Genomic DNA, 21,303 nt, shown 5'->3' on the forward strand with positions numbered 1-21,303 from the left:
CACGTCTACAGGTGGCCTTTCTTGAAGGTTAAAAAGAAGGATTATTTCTACTGCCTTCTCCCACCCCTACTACCACCAGCCACCTCTATTAACGCGTTCAGTTTACAGAGAACTGTTATTCTTGTTCTTTTTTTTCTTTTTTTTGTTTTTAATTTTTTATTTTTTATAAACATATATTTTTATCCCCAGGGGGACAGGTCTGTGAATCGCCAGGTTTACACACTTCACAGCACTCACCATAGCATATACCCTCCCCAATGTCCATAACCCCACCCCCCTTCTCCCAACCCCCCTCCCCCCAGCAACCCTCAGTTTGTTTTGTGAGATTAAGGTCACTTATGGTTTGTCTCCCTCCCAATCCCATCTTGTTTCATTGATTCTTCTCCTACTCCCTTAACCCCCCATGTTGCATCACCACTTGTTCTTTCTTGTTTGACTTGATCCACATAACAACCTTCCAAGGCAGGAAGATGCCGTTTAGAGCCGAGGGTACATTAACCCAGCACAGGGAAGGGATGTCTTCCTAAGAGCTAATTCCCAACCTGAATCCTTATCTAAAAACACTACTCCAAGGAGAGAAGCAAAAGGCTGAGTGGTACCCTGACGTATTTTCTTGCTGAGCCAAACTCACCAAGGGGGTAGAAGACCATTCTGAGCTCAGGTTTTGGGTCTGAAATTATCAAAAGTCAGAGTTTGGGGTTTTATAATAATTTTTATTTGTCTACATTTTCCTTCCCTGGGTTCTAGGATCCGTTCTCTATAGTTGTTGCTAATTTATAAAGTCTTATCAAGTCCTTGGCTTTATTTTTACTCATTAACTTGGAAATTGAAAGCATAGCTGATGGGTTAAAAAAAAAAAGCTTCCTGTTATAAGCTCATTGTTCCTGAAGCTGAACCACTGACAAAACCAAGAGGATCATAGGAGTTGGTGGAAAATCAAAGCATTCAAGATGGCAGGTGCCATCAGGTAATTGGGCTAATTGGGCTCTGATTCCGCAAGGTGAGAATATAACAGAATATAGCTATGCGTAGTAACTGTGTGTTCAGAAATTCCACCTCTACATGAAAGAACGGAACTTCTTCCCCTTTTGAGGGCAATGAACATATCGATAGCAAACCAGCAGTCAACATAAATTCCTAACAACAGAAAAGATTTCAAATCATAGTATGCCCGTCTTAATGTTGCCGCTAAAAATAATGTTACAGACAATATAACACTATGATTCATGGTTCCCAAAATGTATGCTGATTCTCCCTCCAGAAGATTGTCATGAACTCACACGGAGTGACAGGATATTTCAAACTTTTGAAGGAAACAGCAATATCTAACCTGTCAGAAGCCTTGTAAATCACCAGGTCATTCATTTCTGCACTGGATACCCTTCTATGCTTTTTGATGACATCATTGAATGCTAAGTTGTGTATTTGGCAGCTGCCACAAGAAAAAAGCAAGTTCTGGGTGAAAATCAATGTGGAACAGGAAATGAGGCTGCCGTATCCAACCTGGCCCCAAGGTCAAAGAAGTCACGTGTGCCCAACAGATGTGCACATTTCATTAGTGTTTTAAGAATTACATCCATTTATTTTCATTTGTAGAAGTATTTGAGAGAGAGTGCATCCGCGAGCAGGAGTGGGGGAAGGGCAGAGGGAAAAGCAGACTCCCTCCTGAGCCTGATACAGGGTTTGCTCCCAGGACCCTGAGATCATGAGCCGAAGGCAGATGCTCAACCAACTGAGCCATCCAGGCACCCCAAGAATTACCGGAATTTTTAAAAATCTCAATTTAAATGTGTTATTTTTACTTACTAAGCTGTTGATTGAAGTTACTTAATAAATGGAATGGATACTTCTTTTTACCTAGGGGGTGCTGTAACAAAACTGATAACCCCTGAGGGGTGCTGTGAACAAAGTTTGGGAACTGCTACAGTAGGTGAAAAAGTGAAATAAAATCTGAAAAAGCACTGTAATCAGTCCTGTTCTCCCTAGAGTGTGTGTATGTGAAAATGGAACAAAATACATCAAGATTAAACAGTGGGCAATGGAGATATACTAGGTCTTCCTTCTCCATGGTTTTCTATATTTACTAATGTAAACAGCTATTACTTTCATATGCTGAAAAAACCTAAAGGTTATTAAAAATGACCCCCCCGACCCAAGCAGCACATTTGCTTCTAGGAATAAAAAAATATCTGTTAAATATACCAGAGAACTCATTTTGGGAGAAGGTTTGATTGCACTCCACTAAACTTCTCCAGCTTCCTGCTCTACATGTTTGGGATCTGGCTTTAGGGCACTGAGATTTTGAAGAAACCTGTTTCTGAATGCATCTCTCCCTGGCGCTGTTAGATAATGCCCATTTCCCACCCCTGCAGCCTTCAAGAAGTGAACTTGGCTTGGGGTTTCAGCTGATCTGGCCTCTCAGCTTGAGGGGGGGAGGGGGGCAGGTCTAATCAAGATGGCAAAACTGACCGGGTGGGGAAGCAGGGCTCCCCGGTATAAGACGCGGCTGCTGGGATACCCATTTCTCTGGCTCCTGCTCCATGGGGAAAAGAATGCCCTGTGGCACGGGAAACATGCCTTGAAGAAATTCACACTTGAAAGCCCCCGTAAGTGAGAGAGAGACGGGGTGTTTTGCTGTTAAAACTGACCAACAGCTGTTTCAGCTCAGGTCATGATCTCATGGATCATGGGACGGAGCCCCATGTCAGGCTCTTCCCTCCGTGGGAAGTCTGCTTGAGAATTCTCTTCCTCCCTCTGCCTCTTCTTCCCACCCCAAATTAATAAATATATCTTGAAAAAAAAGAAACTGACCAATACCTGAGAACTAACTTTTATATACCTTAGAGAGTTATCTATAAAACTGAGACATATGTATGTCTTTATGAACTGTGAGGGAAAACAAACTTAAACTGTTGTCCTCAGAAAAAAAGGGCAATTTTCATTCTACTCTATACGTTTGATAATTGGGTTTGTTTCACTTTATTGACTACTAATATTTTAAATCTATTTAACTGTTAAACCCACACACTAGACCTATGAGGTAGTGCTATTCTATCTACTAGGAACAGATGAGGAAATGGAATTTCACAGAGCTGGGGAATTTGCATAGGGTCAACTAGGTGAAATTGGTCGAATCAAGCTTTTGGAATTATTTTGGATAGTCTGGCTCCAGAGGGCTCTTAACAAGACACTGTCACTTCTTCTTTGTAACAATTTCCTTACTTAGGGGTATCCTTCCATTAGGCACCAATATATGACTATACACTTTTCAAAATCCAAGCTCAGGGGTGCCCAGGTGGCTCAGTGGGTTAAAGCCTCTCCCTTCGACTCAGGTCATGGTCCCAGGGTCCTGGGATCGAGCCCCATATTAGGCTCTCTGCTCCATGGGGAGCCGCTTCCTCCTCTCCCTCTCTGCCTGCCTCTCTGCCTGCTTGTGATCTCAGTCTGTCAGATAAATAAATAAAATATAAAAAAAAAAAATTAAAAAAAAATCCAAGCTCACACCTTCCCTAAACTTTCTGGGAAGTACAGCCATTTCATTCTCAAAGCTTTCATAAAAGCTTTTACATGTTCTATTGTGTTATATGTTACGTGTCCTATATCCTTTTGTGACATTATATTTTGTCTTTATTAATGTGATTCCTGACTAGATTAGGTAGTCTGTAGAGAGAGAGACCAAATACTGTTTCTTTCTAGAGCTTCAGGTTTTGGAAAAAAGTCAGTACACAATAAATACCTGACTAGAAATGAAAGCAGATGTTTGATAGCAGTTACCATTGGTGACATGCCTTTATGCCCTCTGCCCACCTCAAAAGTCACCTACAGACATTTCCCATCCATGCTGAATGTTTCCTGAATCTTTTCTACCTGAAGGCATTCTCTGGTTACTGAGGAATGCCTAACCAAATGTGGGAAAGGCTGGAGTTTGCCAGGGAATTAACTCCCAGGAAGAACCCACAATCACTGAGGGGTTAAAGTTGGTAGACAGTTGCTTAGGCTTCCTCACTGGGGCAACTCTGAGCTGTGTTCTACAAAGTCTCTCGGGCCAATCCTGGAGGACTGAGTCCCTGGTGCCCACAGCAGTTACCTGTTCCTTAACAACCCCCACACACTTTTTTTTTTTTAAACTTTTCTTTCTTAGTGGTCTGAGTACTCCATTCCCCCACAGCCACAAGGAAATGAATTCTGCCAACAACGTACTGAGCTTTGAAGCAGACACATCTCCAGTTGGGCCCCCGGATGAGATGGCAGCCCAGTTGACACCTTGATCTCAGTCCTCTGAGATCCTGAGCAAAGGATCCAGCTAAGCTGTGCCCAGCTCCTAACCTATGAAAACTGGGAGGGTATTAATAAATCTCCGTTATTTTAAGCTGCTGAGTTTATGGTCCTTTGTTAAGCAGCAATACAAAACTAATGCAGATTTGGGTACCTGGGGTGCCACTGTAAAAAATTTCTAAGAACATGTGTGTTGGTTTCCTTGGGGTGCCGTGACCAGTACCACAGATGAGGTGGCTTAACTAGCAGAAATTTATTTCTCACAGTTCTGGAGACTGGAAATCAGAAATCAGGGTATTGGCAGTGTTATTTCTTACTGAAGCCTCTGTCTTTGACTTGCAGATGGCCTCCTTCTGTGTCCTCACCTGGTCTTCCTTCTGTGTCTGCTTGCCCCTGGGGTCTCTTCCTCTCCTTACAAGGATACCAGTCCTAGATTAGGGCCCACCCTTATGACCTCATTTATCCTTAAAGGCCCCATCTTCAAATGCAGTCACAGTGGCAGTTAAGGCTTCATCAATATACGGATTTTGGAAGGACACAATTCAGCCCATAACAACACATGGGTTTTAAAACCAGAAAATGAGTAGAGGTTTGAGGAACTTTGAGGAACTTTGAGGAACATGGTAGGGAAAGTCTAGGCTGCCGTTTCTTTGTAGAGATCTGGACTTCGAGGATGCTGACTATGAGGGCTCAGAGGCAAGTTAACATTTTACTGGAAACCAGAGAAAGGGGGATCCTTGCTCTGCACTGGCAGAAAGTTTGGCAAAATCATCTTCTGGAGTTATGTGGAAAGTTGAAGCTCGAAGTGATAAACTTGGTGACAGATCAAAGATTTCCAAGGAAAGTGTGAAAGGTGCTGCCTGATGTCTTTCTGCTTACAGTAAAATGCAAGAAGAAACAACTTTTTAAAAAGGAACCAGAATCTCAGGACTTAACAATTCTGAGCCTCTCTAAATGGCAAGAGTTGGACTCTTGGAAAAGCATGCTCCAGAGAAAAGGCTGAGATGTGACTGTACAACTCTGATAAAAACAGAAAAACTACAGGTCAGAATATGTAATTATACAAAGGGCTTTTTAGAGAAATTAAGGGTATGGCCCACAGATCTTCTCAATCAAACTAGAGAACCTCTAGGAAGCTTAAGGGCACTGACCTCAGCCATCTTAGCAAGAGGCCAAACAAAGTATAGAAGGGTTTATCTTAAAAATATATCTATGGAGATACTTTGGAGATAAATGGAGTAAACCACAGTGAAATCTATATAAGGTCTGTAAGTTCTTGAGAAACTGTTTCTATAGAAATACTGCTAGAGGGGCGCCTGGTGACTCAGTTGTTAAGCATATGCCTTTGACTCAGATCATGATCCCAGGGTTCTGGGATCAAGTCCTGCATCAGGCTTCCTGCTCAGTGGGAAGCCTGCATCCCCCTCACCCACTCCCCCTAATGTGTTCCCTCTTTCACTGTCTCTCTCTCTGTCAAATAAATAAATAAAGTCTTGAAAAGAAAAGAGAAGAAAAGAAATACTGCTAGCTTAGACCAAGGGACAGAGAGATAACAGAAAAGAAAGGGAGGCTTTCAGACTCCCCAAGTTCTACTGGCAGGAGAATGCAGGTTGATAAAAACTGTTCTGAAACACAGGGTTTCACGCTGAGTAAGGGCAGAGTCAGTGGGTGGAATCCAAACCACATAGGATTATTCCAAAGCCTTAAAACCTAATCAAGGAAATCCCAATGCTTGCCAGGCTGGATTTCAGGAGCTTTGGACCAGTGATTCTGTCTTATTTTCCATTTCCCCTGTTTTGAACTGGAATGCCTACATCGATTACCCTATACCACCATCATAAGCTGGGAAGGGGGTGGAGGGAGAATGTGCATAGATGTCTGTTTAGTTCCACAAGTCCACATCTGGAAAGGACTCCAGCCCCAGCAGCTGCACTTAATAGATTACATCCAAGTGCTCTATCCACACCTGATCCCATGCTCTCTTGAAGATGACACTTTAATGGGAAGACACTTTAAGAAAGAGCTGGGGTGAATGCATGTGGGAGGGACATCAGGGACCAAAGAGGGTAATCCCTACCACCACCAGTGATTCCAGGCCCTTCGTGTTCATGCCTTTGTGTAATTCCTTCTCCCTGAGTGTGGACAGGACCTGTGGTTTGCTTCAAACCAAAGGAATATGGCAAAGGTGGTGGGATGTCACTTCCACAGCTGTGCTATATTATATGGCAAAGACAATGGGAGGTGCCTCCCATGGTGATGGTACATGATATGGCAACAGTGATAGGATATAGCCTATGATTATGTTATGAGGTATACACAAGACTGCAAGTGGAGTAGATCTGCCCTCCTGCTGACCTTGAAGAAGCAAACTGCCATGAATTCCATAAACACAAGGAGATGACTTTTGCCAACAGCCTCAATGAGCTTGGAGGTAGATTCTTCCCTAGCTAGGCATCCTGATGGCAACGAAGTCCTGCTGACCTCATTATGGCAGCCTTGTTAAAGCTTGAGCAAGGAACCCAGTTCAGAAATGCCCTGGACTCCAGACATTGAAACAGAGGGAAAAAAAAGTCTGTTCTTTTAAGCCATTATATTTGCAGTAATTTGTTATGCAGCAATACAAGCTAGCTGATACAAAGATTCCCCACAGGTGACGGATTGTGCCATCACAGAAAATACTTAGACTAGTGCCATCTTGGAACATCTGTCTTCATTGAAATCTTAACCTTCTAGCTAACAGAAGAGTCAATCAGTTGGATAGTGGTGTGCTGCTTAGACATGACCAAAGCATTGGTAAACTGCTTTATCGCTGGTTTAAATAGAGTCAGCAATGTAACTGTTCTATTTAAAATGACTCAACAGAATGATAACAATGATAGGATTTGCCAGTGTCCCCAAAGAAGACTGTGGCTGTCATTTTAGTGCCCCAATTTCTATAAGATGCTAAATGAGAGATAAAATTAAATCTTTCAAGTTCCAAGCATATGTGGGAGTCACAAAGAGCCACATGCTTTTTTTCTTTTGATTTAGAAGGAATATTTTCAGTTAGGTCACCTCTGCCAGGAGAGAAGAGCTGGGGCAAATAAGGCATTCCCGAGAACATCATCTCCCTTTATATAGAATCTGCCAGTTACCAAAGCACAACCATCCTTAGTTGATGAGTTCAGCTGTCAGGAGTGGAGAGCAGGTCACTCGGTGGGAAAATTAACCCAAGTCTGGAGAGAGGCTTGTGACGGAGGGTTCATGGTTTGACCTTAGGCATGATCAGCCCATGGAGCAGCAAGCAGCCACCCTGGAGAGAGTGAGCCACACGTGTCCGAATGCGTATTCTTTGCTTTTTGGTGCACACTTGCACAGACATTTCCTATTTAAATATTCTGCCTTATTCTCCTGTGAATACATGTAGATTACATGCAAAGTAAAAGACATTGCAAAGGACACGGAGCACTCTGCAACTAGAAAGTAAAATCATGTGGCAGAAATGAAAAATCACAAGGAGGCAGGCATTTAAGGGATAGGCTTTCAGATTCTCAAGAGAGTGCCAGTTTGTGGGCCACATCCGAGCTTTCTAAGTGCTTGAATAGGAAGCACCACCCTTTGGCTTAAAGATTTTATTTATTTGACAGAGAGAGTGAGAGAGCACAATCAAGAGGAGCAGGAGAGGGAGAGGAAGAAGCAGGCTCCCCGTTGAGGAGGGACCCTGATGTGAGTCTTGATCCCAGGACCCTGGGATAATGACCTGAGCTGAAGGCAGATGCTTAACCATCTGAGTCCCCCAGGCACTCCAGAAGCAACCCTTTTACTCAGAGACAATATCTATTTCTAGCACTAACCTGCCCTAGGACCTTGGGAAAAATCACTCTACCTACATGGGTCTCAGTGACCTCATCTGTTCGATGAAAAGGCAGGACTGGGTAAGAAAGAAGTAATTTTTTGACTTAGCATCATTTATACATGCAAGACCATGCCCAGATGTACCCTTATCATCAGGAAACAGGGTGATGTGGTGGTCACAGCCTGAGTTTTGAGTCAGACAGGTTTGGTGTTTGAAGCTGGGACTCCTTTCAGTTGCTAGCTCATGGGACCTTCAGCAAGGTCTTTATCCTTGATGAGACTTGCTTTCCTCCCCTAAGAGATAGTGCCCACTTGAAAATTTGAGATGAATGCTAAGGGAGACAATGTTATTAGTCAGTCGTCCAATAATGCTGTGTAACAAACTGCTCCACGCTTGGGCTCACACAGTATGCCTGGGGCTGGAGCAGCTGCTTCAAGCTGTAGAGATGCAAGTGGGCAAGGGTAATTTTGCTTTGTGTGTTGCTCAGTCTTCCAGACTCCCCCAGGTACCCAAGGCATGTTCTTCTTACAGTGATGGCAAAAGCCCAAAGGTAAAGCTCAGCTATACCTTTTGAGCCTTTGTTCATGTTTCTGGATTGGCCAAAGTAAGTCACATGGGCAAATCCAAAATCAAGGCATGGGGAAGTCCTTAGTCCTCCATGAGGCTGTGGCAAGAGGAATGAAGAACTGAGTTTAATAACTCAGTCTTCCACAGATGGTCCATGTGAAGCACCCCTGCAGCACAGGTTGTGCTTGGCCACGGACATCTCTGATTATGCTCGTTTTGTTTTGTTTTGTGTCCACCTTCTCTAGGCCAGTCGATCTTTCATGCGTGACTTGAAGCAAAGTAGAAAATTTCTCTGGCTCACTACTCTACTCATCTGATACAACAATATAAGGTCTTCTCCTTGGAATGATTGTCTTTTTCCTATGGTCCTCTTATGAAAAGCAAATACTTTGGAGGTGAGGGGTATACAAAGTCATCTTTAGTCCATTGGGAAAGAAGGGCAGAGAAGGAGGAGAGAAAGGGATGGGAGTGTGGGGCAACCAAATGCAGTTGCCTCTCTGACATTAGATCTGCATTCAACTTAGAAATTGGGTGGATTTCAACAAATGATCAACCATGGTGCTCTCCATGGAAGAGGTAATTTCCCCCCACCTCTCTGGGAGTCTACAACTTTGGTCTAAATTCTAGAGCATTGGTTTTAGGAATGAACTCAGCATCTCCACATTAACTTCCCAAGTGAAGGAGAAGGAAATGCTCACCTCTCACACTGCATGTGTGTGGGACTCTCTAACACTTCAGAAGGGGCCTGAAGGGTTTGGAGCACCCCCATCCCTCAGGTCTCCCTGATGTCACCCCCAGTCCTTCCTGTCTTCCCATGATCTCTAGCTCCATCAGCTCTGTGCCTGAATCCAGACTCTCCCCAGTTCCTTTCATCCAGGAGAAGTAATGGCCCACCCATCCCATGCCTACAGTCTTGGCCCTCTCTTTCTCTTTCTCCCTAAACCTTTTTTCAATCCGGACTCCCAAGCTGGGAAGCTTCACCCAACAACCACCCCATATCTGCTTGTTAACAAGGACAGGGATTGGGACCCACTTAGAGTAGAGCACGAGTTTCTTCATCTATACAACTGTTTACTTTATCGACACAACTGGATTCAAACTATTCAATGGTTGTTATGAGAACACCACAAGATAATATTAAAGATGTACTCTGTATAAACATCTGTTACCTGTTTGGTAACAGGTCAGGCCTGTTTCCTACGGTATTTCTACAAAATCCACAGATTATTAGAAGTTTGATGCCTGCCTTGCCTCCCACCAGCATCTGCTCTGGCATCAGTCCTGGGATCAAACAATCACAATGAGGTGGATGCAGAGCCCCTGCATGCATCTTGTCCCTGTGTGGGAACTGCCCAACCTCCTCTCTGGAGTCAGAGGAGACCACTGTCACAGCAGGGATGCTGGGAAAGGCAGAAACCATAGACTTAACTGTCAATTATTCCTAGATTACTTTCTAGTACAACCCACTACTGACAATTACTTGACACATGGTACATTCTATTTATGTCTACCTTGGTCTTGAGAGTGACTGCCAATACTCAGCTCTTGAGAGGGAGTGACTGTGACCATTCTTTTATGAGGTCTTGGTGGTCCAATCCTTTTTTCTTTTTTTTTTTTTTAAGATTTTATTTATTTATTTGACAGACAGAGATCACAAGTAGGCAGAGAGGCAAGCAGAGAGAGAGAGAGGAGGAAGCAGGCTCCCTGCTGAGCTGAGAGCGCAATGCGGGCTTGATCCCAGGACCTGGGATCATGACCTGAGCTGAAAGCAGAGGCTTTAACCCACTGAACCACCCACGCACCCCGGTCTTGGTGGTCCAATCTTAACTGGAAGCCTAGAATCCACCTCTTAAGTTCCAGGATCATGGACTAGGAACATCCAATTATTTGGGGCTTGTTTCAGTGAGTTGCAGGTGTGGGCTACTTTCGGGTGGTTACAGAGCTGCCTGGGTATTAAGATGAACAACCTGGAGGGGGGTGCCTGGGTGGCTCAGTGGGTTAAGCCTCTGCCTTCAGCTCAGGTCGTGATCTCAGGGACCTGGGATCGAGCCCTGCATCGGGCTCTCTGCTCGGCATGGAGCCTGCTTCCTTCTCTCTCTCTGCCTGCCTCTCTGCCTACTTGTGATCTCTGTCTGTCAAATAAATAAATAAAATCTTTACAAAAAAAAAGAAAAAAGAAAAAAAAGAAAGATGAACAACCTGGAGGCCCAGAAGAGGAGTGATGCTTACAACCTCCCTCCTGGAAAGGGAAGAAGGGGTGAGGTTCCACAGTGATCACTTTCCTGCGATAGAACCCTCTCCCCTGAAACCATCAGCTGCTTCTGGAGGAACAACATCTGAGTTTAAAGCTGCTCCATCTTGGAAAGGAAATGTTAAGGTAGAGGTAGCTTAAGTAAAACCCTGTGGTAAAAAAAGAAAGATGGTACTTAAAGTGGTTGATGATGATTTTATACTTTTAACTTTCAGAGGGGTCTGTGGGCATGCATGTGCACATGGTGGGGGGCGGGCATGGGGCACATCAAATCCTAATCTCACTGATACAAGGCAAAACTGTTCTCAGAAGCTTTCAGATACGACTGGATCATAGAAATGAACGTATACAATACATCTGGCTTTGGTCTTGGCTTTGTCTACTGCTTTGGAAAAAGGGGTACATCATGTCCAAATCTCCTGACTTTAGGCAAGTGAGAGAATTTAAGGCCACTGTGATGGGTTTCTTCCACATTCTCTCTGGCTGTGGGATGTTGAGAAGGCATACTGAAAATGGAAGGAGAGATTCCAGGACATAAGGGGTACTGAAAGAATTGTTATCCCCAGCGGTTTTGCAAGTGTGGATGGAAATACTAGTGATAACCTCAGCAAAGGATTAACAACCCATTCTCCTAAGGAATGTCTTGGTTTCAGTCAACAGACCCTGCTGTAGGTTTTTGTGGTTGGTTGGTTTAGATGAGAGGCTTTAAAATCCAGGTGATGTGCCCCACGGATTTCATGTTTACATTTTCCTTTCCAAAAAAAGTAAGTCTTTAAAACACACTATTTGTTTTGTAAGAAGATTTATCAAAATCATATAATCAGAAGGATTCCTTGAATCTCAACTCTTATACCCATTTAATTAATAATGTCCCTAAACGCTGAGGGATGGCATATCAAATCAATATAGTTGGGACACTTTAAATTGGATTGTGCTTTTATTCTTTTTAAAGAGTTTATTTATCCATAAGAGAGAGAGAGAGAGAGAGAGAGCAAGCACACAAGCAGGGGGAGCAGTAGGCAGAAGGCAGAAGAAGGCTCCCACCTGAGAAGCTCAATCTCAGGACTTCAGGATCATGACCCGAGCTGAAGGCAGACGCTTAACCAACTGAGCCACCCAAGTGACCTGGATCTGACTTTTAAATGAATCAATTCATTTCATAATAGAACAATTTCTTGATCTGAGACTGCAGTCCCTCATGCACTGGGGTTTAACCAATGGCAAACTCCTGACTGTGACTTCTAAAAACCCCAACACCATCCAGACCCTCTTATCTACCTGACCATTATCTCCCACTCCTCTTCCCCAACCACTGTGCTCTGGCCCCATGAGGATCTGTTTGTCCTTTAAAGTCTTCATATTTGTTCCCACCACAGGGCCTTTGCACTGGTTTTTCCTTCCATCTGTGAATTTCTATCCTCCTGGGCTTCTCCTGGTTCCCTTATCACCTTCCCAGTAGGACTCTACTCAAGGACTCCAAATAACTTCCCCACGCCCTCAGTTTTTAAATATTTTATGTTTGATATTCTTCATCTCATTTAATGCTACCAAAGCTGTGTTGTTTATTTATTTACATGATCATTATCTGTTTCCTATGAGGAGTCAGGCTCCCCAGAATAGGCACCTGGCACTTCTTATTCAAATAGGAAGTTCCTCGCCCAGAACTACCCCTGGGACAGAGTAAGCACTCAATAAATGAATGAGTGAAATTAATGTAAAATTTTCTGCATCCTGTGGGTTTTAAAGATAGAGATCTCAGAACTGGCTCTGAGTTAATAAACAAGGATCGGCAACCCTTTGTACATGCTTAACAGTGACATTATCAATATTTTTATAGGAGGCTAGGTATTGATGTAATAATATATTTCATGGCCTTATGATAATTTATGTCTTTTTTCTCTTTTGAGATTCTATTTAAATTCAAGTTAGTTAACATACAGTATAGTATTAGTTGCAGGAGTAGGATTTAGTGATTCATCCCTTTCATATAACACTCAGTGCTCAAGAAAACAAGTGCCCTTGTTAATGCCCTTCACCTATTAACCCCATCCCTCTACCCACCTCCCTTCCAGCAACCCTCAGTTTTTCCCCTACAGTTAAGAGTCTCTTATGGTTTGTCACTCTCTCTGTTTTTATCTTATTTTATTTACTGTTTTTGTTGGTTTATAGGCACTTACTCTTTTTCTAAAAATGTTTATGGTTGAAGCAGGCAAGAAATCTTGATTTTCTTGAAATGCTTGGAAGACTCTGATGAATTAATATCTAAATATATAATTTGATCAACAGAATTAATTCAATCATAAGGGATATTTTTCTAAAGAACTGCTCACCAGATCTGTAATTTTATTCCATTATTAAACCGAAGAACAAACTGCAGAACGCATTCTCTTCCACACACTAAAGCTCCTAGAGAGTTCGGATCCTGGCCACATAAGCTGATCCTCACTTTATGAATAAGGAGACATCTGTTCAAAGAAGTCGGTAGGCTACTTATCTAAAGACACACAGAACTGGCAGATCTTGGGCCTCCGCTCCAGTGTTGGACTCCCTGAACCCTCTCTCCTCTTTCCAATCCTAAGCGCCTAGCAGGGTGAGCATCTGGGCACTGGATTTCAGCTTGTAAGGAAGGTGCTTCTATGTTGAGTAGGATATTTTAGTGGGAACAGACCTGAAAGGAGGAAGACGTACAGCCACGCAGATTTAAGAAGAAAATCATGGCGGGGGGGGGGGGTCCATCAGCTGTAAGAGGGTACCCGGTGGAAAACACTGGGATGAAAATAAGAGAGTAGGAACCACTCAGTGCAGCTAGCAGTGTAGGAGGCTTTCAGATTATAAGACATGAAACAGGCACAGGGGCCCCAAAGTCATGAAGGGGCAGCCTTCGACTCTCACAGTTGCCGTGAGTGTCATTTGGCTATGAGCACGACAACCATCTGATGCCCAGTTTGAACCCCCTGGTGACAGCTCTCGGAAGATGAAGGTGGCACTAGAAGAAATGATCCCTCCACACTTAAGTCTGAGCAGTGAGGAAGAGCCCTTCGGTGACATGGAAATGAGAAGGATCCTTGGGAGACCCTATTCCCTTGGGTCAAAAGCAAATCAATGCCAGAAATGTTGGAGAGTTGCCTTGTAGTTCAAAAAAGTGGATGGCAAAACTTCCCAAGCAAGTGGTGAGTCCCACGGAAACAGAACTAAATTAAGGATGACGTGGCTCTGAAGACATAAATCCTGAATGTGAAATTGTGAATCAGGAAAAGAGACAGAGGGTGGAGAATTAGAGAGTAATTATGATGGGAGTGTTCTGTGATGAGCTTTCTACTTAGGCTCTGCTGGTGGAGAATACGAAACGGCACAAGCCCTCAAGAAGGATGGACGGTGTGGTCAGACCTGAGCCTTTCCTGCTCTTGATTTTCCCTGTTTCTGAGAGTAGGATGCTTTTTGACGTGATGGCCAAGGGTAAAGGAGGAAGGAGAACCTCACTTTAAAGGACAATAAAACACCAAAGATGACAAAGACGAAGCAAACCCAGGCGGAGCCAGTTTTGCTTGGTATTCTTTGCGCATCTTCAACCTTGAAAAGATAAAGAGAAGACTGTCAGTAAGAATTTGAAAGATAAATTAGAGAAGGGATGGTGAGCAAGGCTGTAGCGATTTTCAGTGATGCCGAAACTCTTGGTTGAGGCAAATTATATTCTGTGACACTGAAAAGGAAGGAATATTACTTCCAAGGATCTCAGATAGTTGGAGAGACTTGAAGATTACCAGCCAACTAGAGAAGACAAACATCTCTATTAAAAAAGAAAAACCACCCAAAACCATCAGTAGAGGGTGAGGAGCAAATTATAGAAGCCGCATATGATAAAATTTGACATCGGCCTGGGGCGCCTGGGTGCCTCAGTGGGTTAAGCCTCTGCCTTTGGCTCAGTTCATGATCTCAGGGTCCTGGGATCGAGCCCCATGTCAGGCTCTCTGCTCAGCAGGGAGCCTCTTTTCTCCTCTCTCTGCCTGCCTTTCTGTGTACTTGTGATCTCTCTCTGTCTCTGTCAAATAAATAAAATCTTAAAAAAAAAAAAATCTTTAAAATTTGACATCAGCCCAAACACAGTGGTTCTCAAATTTTTGGTCTCCAGAACTTCTTATAATTATTGAGGGCAGACTCCGAAATACTTTGGTTTATGTTTTATCTATCAACATTTACTGTATTTGAAATCAAAACTGAGAAATATTTAGAACATAAGAATACAAAGCACTGCTCCATTGGGTATCAGACCAATGACGTCAAGACATGTCATGTAGCTCCTAGGAAGCTCCACTGTACACTTAGGAGAGAGTGAGAGTGGAAAATGCAAATGCAAATGACCCCATGGTACTATTAAAATGAGTTTGATCATGCAGACTCCCTCAAAGAGTTCAGACCATACTTTGAGAACTGCTACAAAATAACTTCTCACCATGTGCCTAAGGAGACATGGACGTTCATGACAATATTACTCACAAATAGCAAATACTTGTCAATATCCCTTAATAGAGAAACGGATAAACTGTAAAAACAAACAAACAAACAAAACAAAACAAAAAAACCCTCCAAACCCTCTAATTCCTAAATAAACTCATTTTCTACACATACACATGATTTATCTCAAAACAATGTTAAGCAAAACAGCAAGTTGGAGAATATTAGATATAGGATGACATCGTTTAATAAGATTTCAGTATAACAAATAATACTGTTATTTCTATAGCTCTATACTTGAAACTGAAAACCAAATATGAAACAAATATTAAAACATGCTATCTGTTCACGTTAGGTAGAAGCTACAAAGGCTTTTTAATATCATCCTTTATATTTACTTTTAGCATCTTTTAAATGATTTCTCGGCTGTTTCAGAGAGTGACCATTAAATTCGAACTTCAGTCCAGCTAAAACAGTGGTTCTTAAAATGTGCTCCTCCCCTCAACCATCAGCAGCATGAGCAGCAAATGAGGGCTTGTTCAACATGCAAATCACCAAGCCCCCCCAGATCTACTGAATCTGAATCTCTAGGTTGGAGCTGGGGAATCTGGGTCGTAACAAACTCCTTAAGAGATTTTGATTAAAGTCCAAGTTTAAGAAGCAAGGGACAAGAACAATGTGACCGTTCAACCTGCCATTTATATAAATGCATCTCATTCGGAAGTAATTTTGGTAATATTGCTTTTGATGTTCCGTGGACAAAATGATGTTAGACAGAAAAAGGAGTTTCCCAAAGGTACTTACAAAATGTTTTAAAGGGATCTCCCCCAAACCCCTCCCCCACCTCTGAGGGCTCAGATTTTCTCAGTTTGCCTACATGCCTTTGGCTGAGTACACGCATTTTAACTTCTGATGCAAGTCTGAGCTAACCTGTGCTTTTGGTTACATTTCTGAGCATTTAGAAATCCTGACCAGCATAAACTTGTATTGATTATACCTTATGCAGATAAATTCCTTTATAATTACCTAAATCAAAGATCTTAAAGTGTGGTTTCCAGACCAGCAGCATCAGCATCACCTGAAAACTTATTAGAAATGCAAATTTCTGACCCCAACCGAGTCCTGCTGAATCAGAAACTCTGGGGATGAGCCCAGCAATCTGTGTTTTATCAAGCCCTCCAGGGGACTCGGATGAACTATAGTTTGAGAAACACTGACCGAAATCGATCTATATGGAAGAAGGGTGTCCTGGCAAGGGAGACAAGCAATTTAAAGAAGGTTATGAATTGGAACAGCTGAAACTCTAATCAGAGAAGAGTTCATTGTGATGGTGAATTTCCCTTCAGAACCAGCCTGCCCAAAGCTTACTGATGGCTACCCAGGAACCGGCAATTTGCCACAGTGCAAGGCACTATGCATTTCTTCCATTTACTGTTTTCACGTCGCGATCTCTCATTGTTCTTTGACCCCGTTACAGGACAACCTGAGCAAATTAGAATTGCTGCTTTTACTTGAAGAACTTTGTCAAAAAAGCTTTAAATCTGCACAGCTCTTCTCACTCCTTTCTGTCAATTCCTTCATAACTTGTTTCAAGGGTTGTTCAGACTTCTGAAACAGATTCTGCATGATTTATTATAATATGTTTAAAATAGGGACGATTTCTTCAGAGAAGACATTTCCAAAGAGCGGGATCATCCAAACCACATGACATACTTTGGCCCCCTGAGCCTTTTATTTTCTTTATTCCAGAGGGGCTGGTGGAGTCTGCAGGATTCCCTCGGACCACCAGTACTGCCCAATAGCATTAACTGCACTCAGGATCAGGAGGAGAGTATCAAGTACCGATTTATGGGGCATCCTTCAGTTGAAAGCATTTGCTTAACTTTACTTCTTCTGGGGAAAATTCAGCCTAGCTGAGTACTGTTTTGTCACTCCCCATCTGTATTTACTTTCTTTCTCACAGGCAAAATTGTGCCTGAAGTCCCATGTGCAAAATTCAGGCCTGGGTCTACGCTGGAGATGTATTTTCCAGTCATCTTGTGGTTTGCATGTAAGTGTCTCTAAAAAATATTTTCATTTCATACAGACTGGAGGCTCACTCATAGGGCATCAGGGCAAGAAGGCCCCTACCATGAGTAAGAGAATCCTGAGGCTCAAGAGCTTGGAAGGTAGGAAACCTTGCTCCGACTCTCTGTGGGGCTGACAAATTCTGTCAGAGAGGATATGGGCCAGCCCACCTGAGAGATGGAAGAAATGAACTGGAAGTCTTGTTAAGTCCACCATCCACCAAGAACGGTGGATTATCACTGAGATAGGAGTGTCCTCCTCTACCACCAGCCAGGGCCTGCTAGGGCTCAGACGAGTGAAAAAACCACAGTGAATAAACGATGCACTCTAGTAAGACAGCACACATCCTGGGCCTTTAGCTAGGATGTTATACTAAGACTGCCTCCTTCTAGAATGTTCCTCATCATCTGATAACCACACTCAATAACTGTATTTCACTTGAGCATTTTACCTTCTCTGTGACGATCAGTGGCAGAGAATTTTCTGTGCACAACGCATATTCCAATGCCTGAGTTTTAGAAAAACTTGGGATATGAGAAAAAATAAAAATAAATAAAAAACAAATTCTTTCTAGTCCCAGTTTCGTATCAGATATGCCTCCCCCCCCCCCAATTATTTAGTCATTCTGAAGCATTGGGCTTCCCTTAGGGAGAAAATCCTATTCAATAAAAGGATACTGCCTAATATCAACAGTAGAGTTGGTTAATTGGTCAGTTTCTATTAAGTATCATTACCCTTTTTGTCCCTAAAGATGTATCTTCTCAAATATCCATCTTTCGAGTATTTTACATTTTAGCTGCCTGAAAAATTTCAAAATCTTATCAGAAAATCAAACTGACAAAATGCACAATTAGAAGACTCTGTATTTATCTTTGGATTGAACAGACCCACCCATTTCAATAACAGAATAGAAAACAAAACAAAACAGTACCAAAAGAAAATGACAAAAACTATGCTTGAATGATGGAATCACAGTGCTAATTTATTCAGCCTTGGTGATCTAAGAATTTCCAGTAACTCACCAGGTAGGCTTCTTTTTTTGCATCCTCTAAAAACACAACCATTCCTGTTTTGTCTAAACACTTAAACACAATGTATTCAATATCCAAGTTTACTCAGAAGAAGGTATTCATACCTCAGATGTCTGCTAATGTCATGAGGAAGAGACATAGAATAGAATCTAATCTCTTAAATAACAGGACAATAAACTTCAATGACATTTAACCCCCATAGATAGCTTTTGGGCAATTGCTTGGTGGTCTACAGAATTCATCCCATTCTGAGACACATAAAGAAACAGCAATGAGGGGCACCTGGGTGGCTCAGTGGGTTAAAGCCTCTGTCTTCGGCTCAGGTCATGATCCCAGGGTGTTGGGATCAAGCCCCGTGTTAAGCTCTCTGCTCAGCAGGGAGCCTATTTCCCCCTCTCTCTCTGCCTGCCTCTCTGCCTACTTGTGATCTCCGTCAAATAAATAAATAAAATCTTAAAAAAAAAAAAAGAAAGAAACAGCAATGACTGGATTTTCTCTATAGTCAATTGACATACCTGAAATTCCCAGTGATGGGTGTTATATGTAAACAATGAATCATGGAACACTACATCAAAAACTAATGACATACTGTATGGTTACTAACATAACATAATAACTAATACTAATAAATTTTTTGGAACTAATTTCTTCTTTAATGCAGTTACTCTCATGAACATCCCTTGCCAAAAATCTACTAGCCCTTTCTTTAAGGTAAATTATATCCTAAGACTCAAGTGACTCATTTTTATTTGAAGTAGCTAGACCATGAAGACAAATATGAATATATATGTATTTAAACATGATTACATATAAAACATGCACACTATTTTAGGTATGTAGGTATATGTACATGTATATACATACATAAGAATCATTATTGTTGAAAATCAGTATTAAGTTTTATATACAAGTTTAATCATTCTGAGGGCAAATGCAAAACACCTAAAGGTTTTTATTTAATTCATTTAATTTCTATTTAATCAGAAGTTACTGCCAACACTTACCAGTGGGGGTCAATAATATTCTTCGGTATGAAGACTAGCAAACACCATTTTAAAGTAAAAATAGGGCTTCTCTATTTTGTGATTGCATTTTATGTGTTTTATGTGTTTGATTTTAAAAAAAATCTCACATCTGAAAGCTGAGGTTCCTTTTCATGTGCTGCAATTGACAATAAGTGGGGAACATTATACTCATTGGAGAATAAGTACGGATCATCAGCGGAGATTTAAAAAACAAGTGCATGATTTAGGCACTTTTCTAGCTTGCCTGTAAAGATGGTGCCCTGCTTTAAATGAGAACATGCCTCTTGAGCCGACTAAAAGACAGAATCCCTGCCATACCTTCATGGGAGCCAGCTGGATGGGTGTGATGCAGGAAGGGTCCACCATGGGCTTCGGCCTATTGGCCGTGTCCGCTAAGAGGCTGTGCCACTGCTGGGGGAGGCCCGTGAACTTCTGTTCTTGCGGATCAAACCCAGTGTGCACCCTGTGTTCAAAGTTGGAGGGACCAGATATTTCAATCTTTTTCTTTTTCTTTCCGAACATGATGCAAACCTGGGAAATGCAAACAAAACAAGAGATCACTGGTTAGATCTCGCTGGCATTAAGACGACAGGAAAAACGATTCCGTTGCAGTTCTAGATTTTCAATGATTCCTCTCTGTCTCAGCTGCAAAAGACAAAAGTTGGATTTTCAGGGTGCATAGAGGAGGTATTTCGTTCCTAATCTGTTTTCTCCTTGCCCTTGCCATGTGGAACATAGTTCCCTGTCCCACTGATCTTGGATTTGGCCATGGGACTGCTGTGCAGTCCAGGGTAGAGGGTTTTGAAGGCACTGTGTGTCTCCACTTTCCTCCTTGTGCTTCTGCCATCTGGCAAGAAGACCTGTCTTGTGCATATTCCCTCAGCCTGGATCCTGGAAGGAGAGATGTGTGAAACCGACCCAAATCCAACCTCCAGTCTGGATCCAGGCGCAGATGAGTCACAGGGGACTCGGGGTAAGAAAGCAACGTTTATAATTATGCCACTAAGATTCCAGCCTTGTTATGTGGTATTAGCAAAGCAAAAGCTGACAGGTACACTGGGAGAAGCATCTCAAAGTTTGGCATGCACTTAATATCTGAACACTTTTGGACAAACAGGGGTATAGATGAAAAATGGGGTTAATAATTACAATCACCAATAAGTCAATCAGAGAAAGACAATTATATGATCTCTGATATGAGGGATTTCAGAGGCAGGGAGGGGGGTTGTGGGGAGTAGGGAGGGAAAAAATGAAACGAGATGGGATTGGGAGGGAGACAAACCATAAGAGACCCTTAATCTCATGGAACAACTGAGGGTTTCTGGGGGGTGGGATGGGGTGGCTGGGTGCTGAACATTGGGGAGGGTATGTGCTATGGTGAGTGCTGCGAATTATGTAAGACTGATGATTCACAGACCTGTACCCCTGAAACAAGTAATATGTTAAATGTTTTTAAAAAAATCACATTCACCATATACAATTATGATGAGGCTGAAACAAGCAAACGTTTGTAAAACACTCTGAAAGGTACTTGGCACAAAGTTAAGTGCTGCAAATATTAAATAGATCTCAGAACAAATACGCAAGAAACCTGAGCGGCATCGCCGGCAGAGGAGAGAAGAGAGCGTCAGGGACAAGGCAGGGAGGAAGACCACTTTTCAGTGGATATTATGTTTAGAACATTGCACAGTGTATTTTGTCTATTTGAAACAATGTGGTTTACCTAATTGAAACATATTCCTTCAGGATACCTGTAAAATAGTTACTGTGTGCTTAATGGTACTGAAAACATCTAAGATA

At 42.4% G+C, this 21,303-nt stretch overlaps 1 protein-coding gene across 4 annotated transcripts in view; it reads right to left on the reverse strand.

Moving 5' to 3' along the window:
• The window catches only part of PAK5 (p21 (RAC1) activated kinase 5), a 291,608-nt gene that overhangs the window by 83,386 nt on the left and 186,919 nt on the right, over positions 1–21,303 (reverse strand). For all 4 annotated transcript variants that reach the window (XM_032351407.1, XM_032351406.1, XM_032351408.1 and 1 more), the window contains one exon: positions 19,822–20,034. In XM_032351407.1, the coding sequence (XP_032207298.1) occupies positions 19,822–20,025 (204 nt within the window). In that variant the 5' untranslated portion in view covers positions 20,026–20,034. The remainder of the gene's footprint in view (positions 1–19,821; positions 20,035–21,303) is intronic.

Source organism: Mustela erminea, chromosome 7, assembly GCF_009829155.1.
Source record: "Mustela erminea isolate mMusErm1 chromosome 7, mMusErm1.Pri, whole genome shotgun sequence".
Lineage (NCBI taxonomy): Eukaryota > Metazoa > Chordata > Mammalia > Carnivora > Mustelidae > Mustela > Mustela erminea.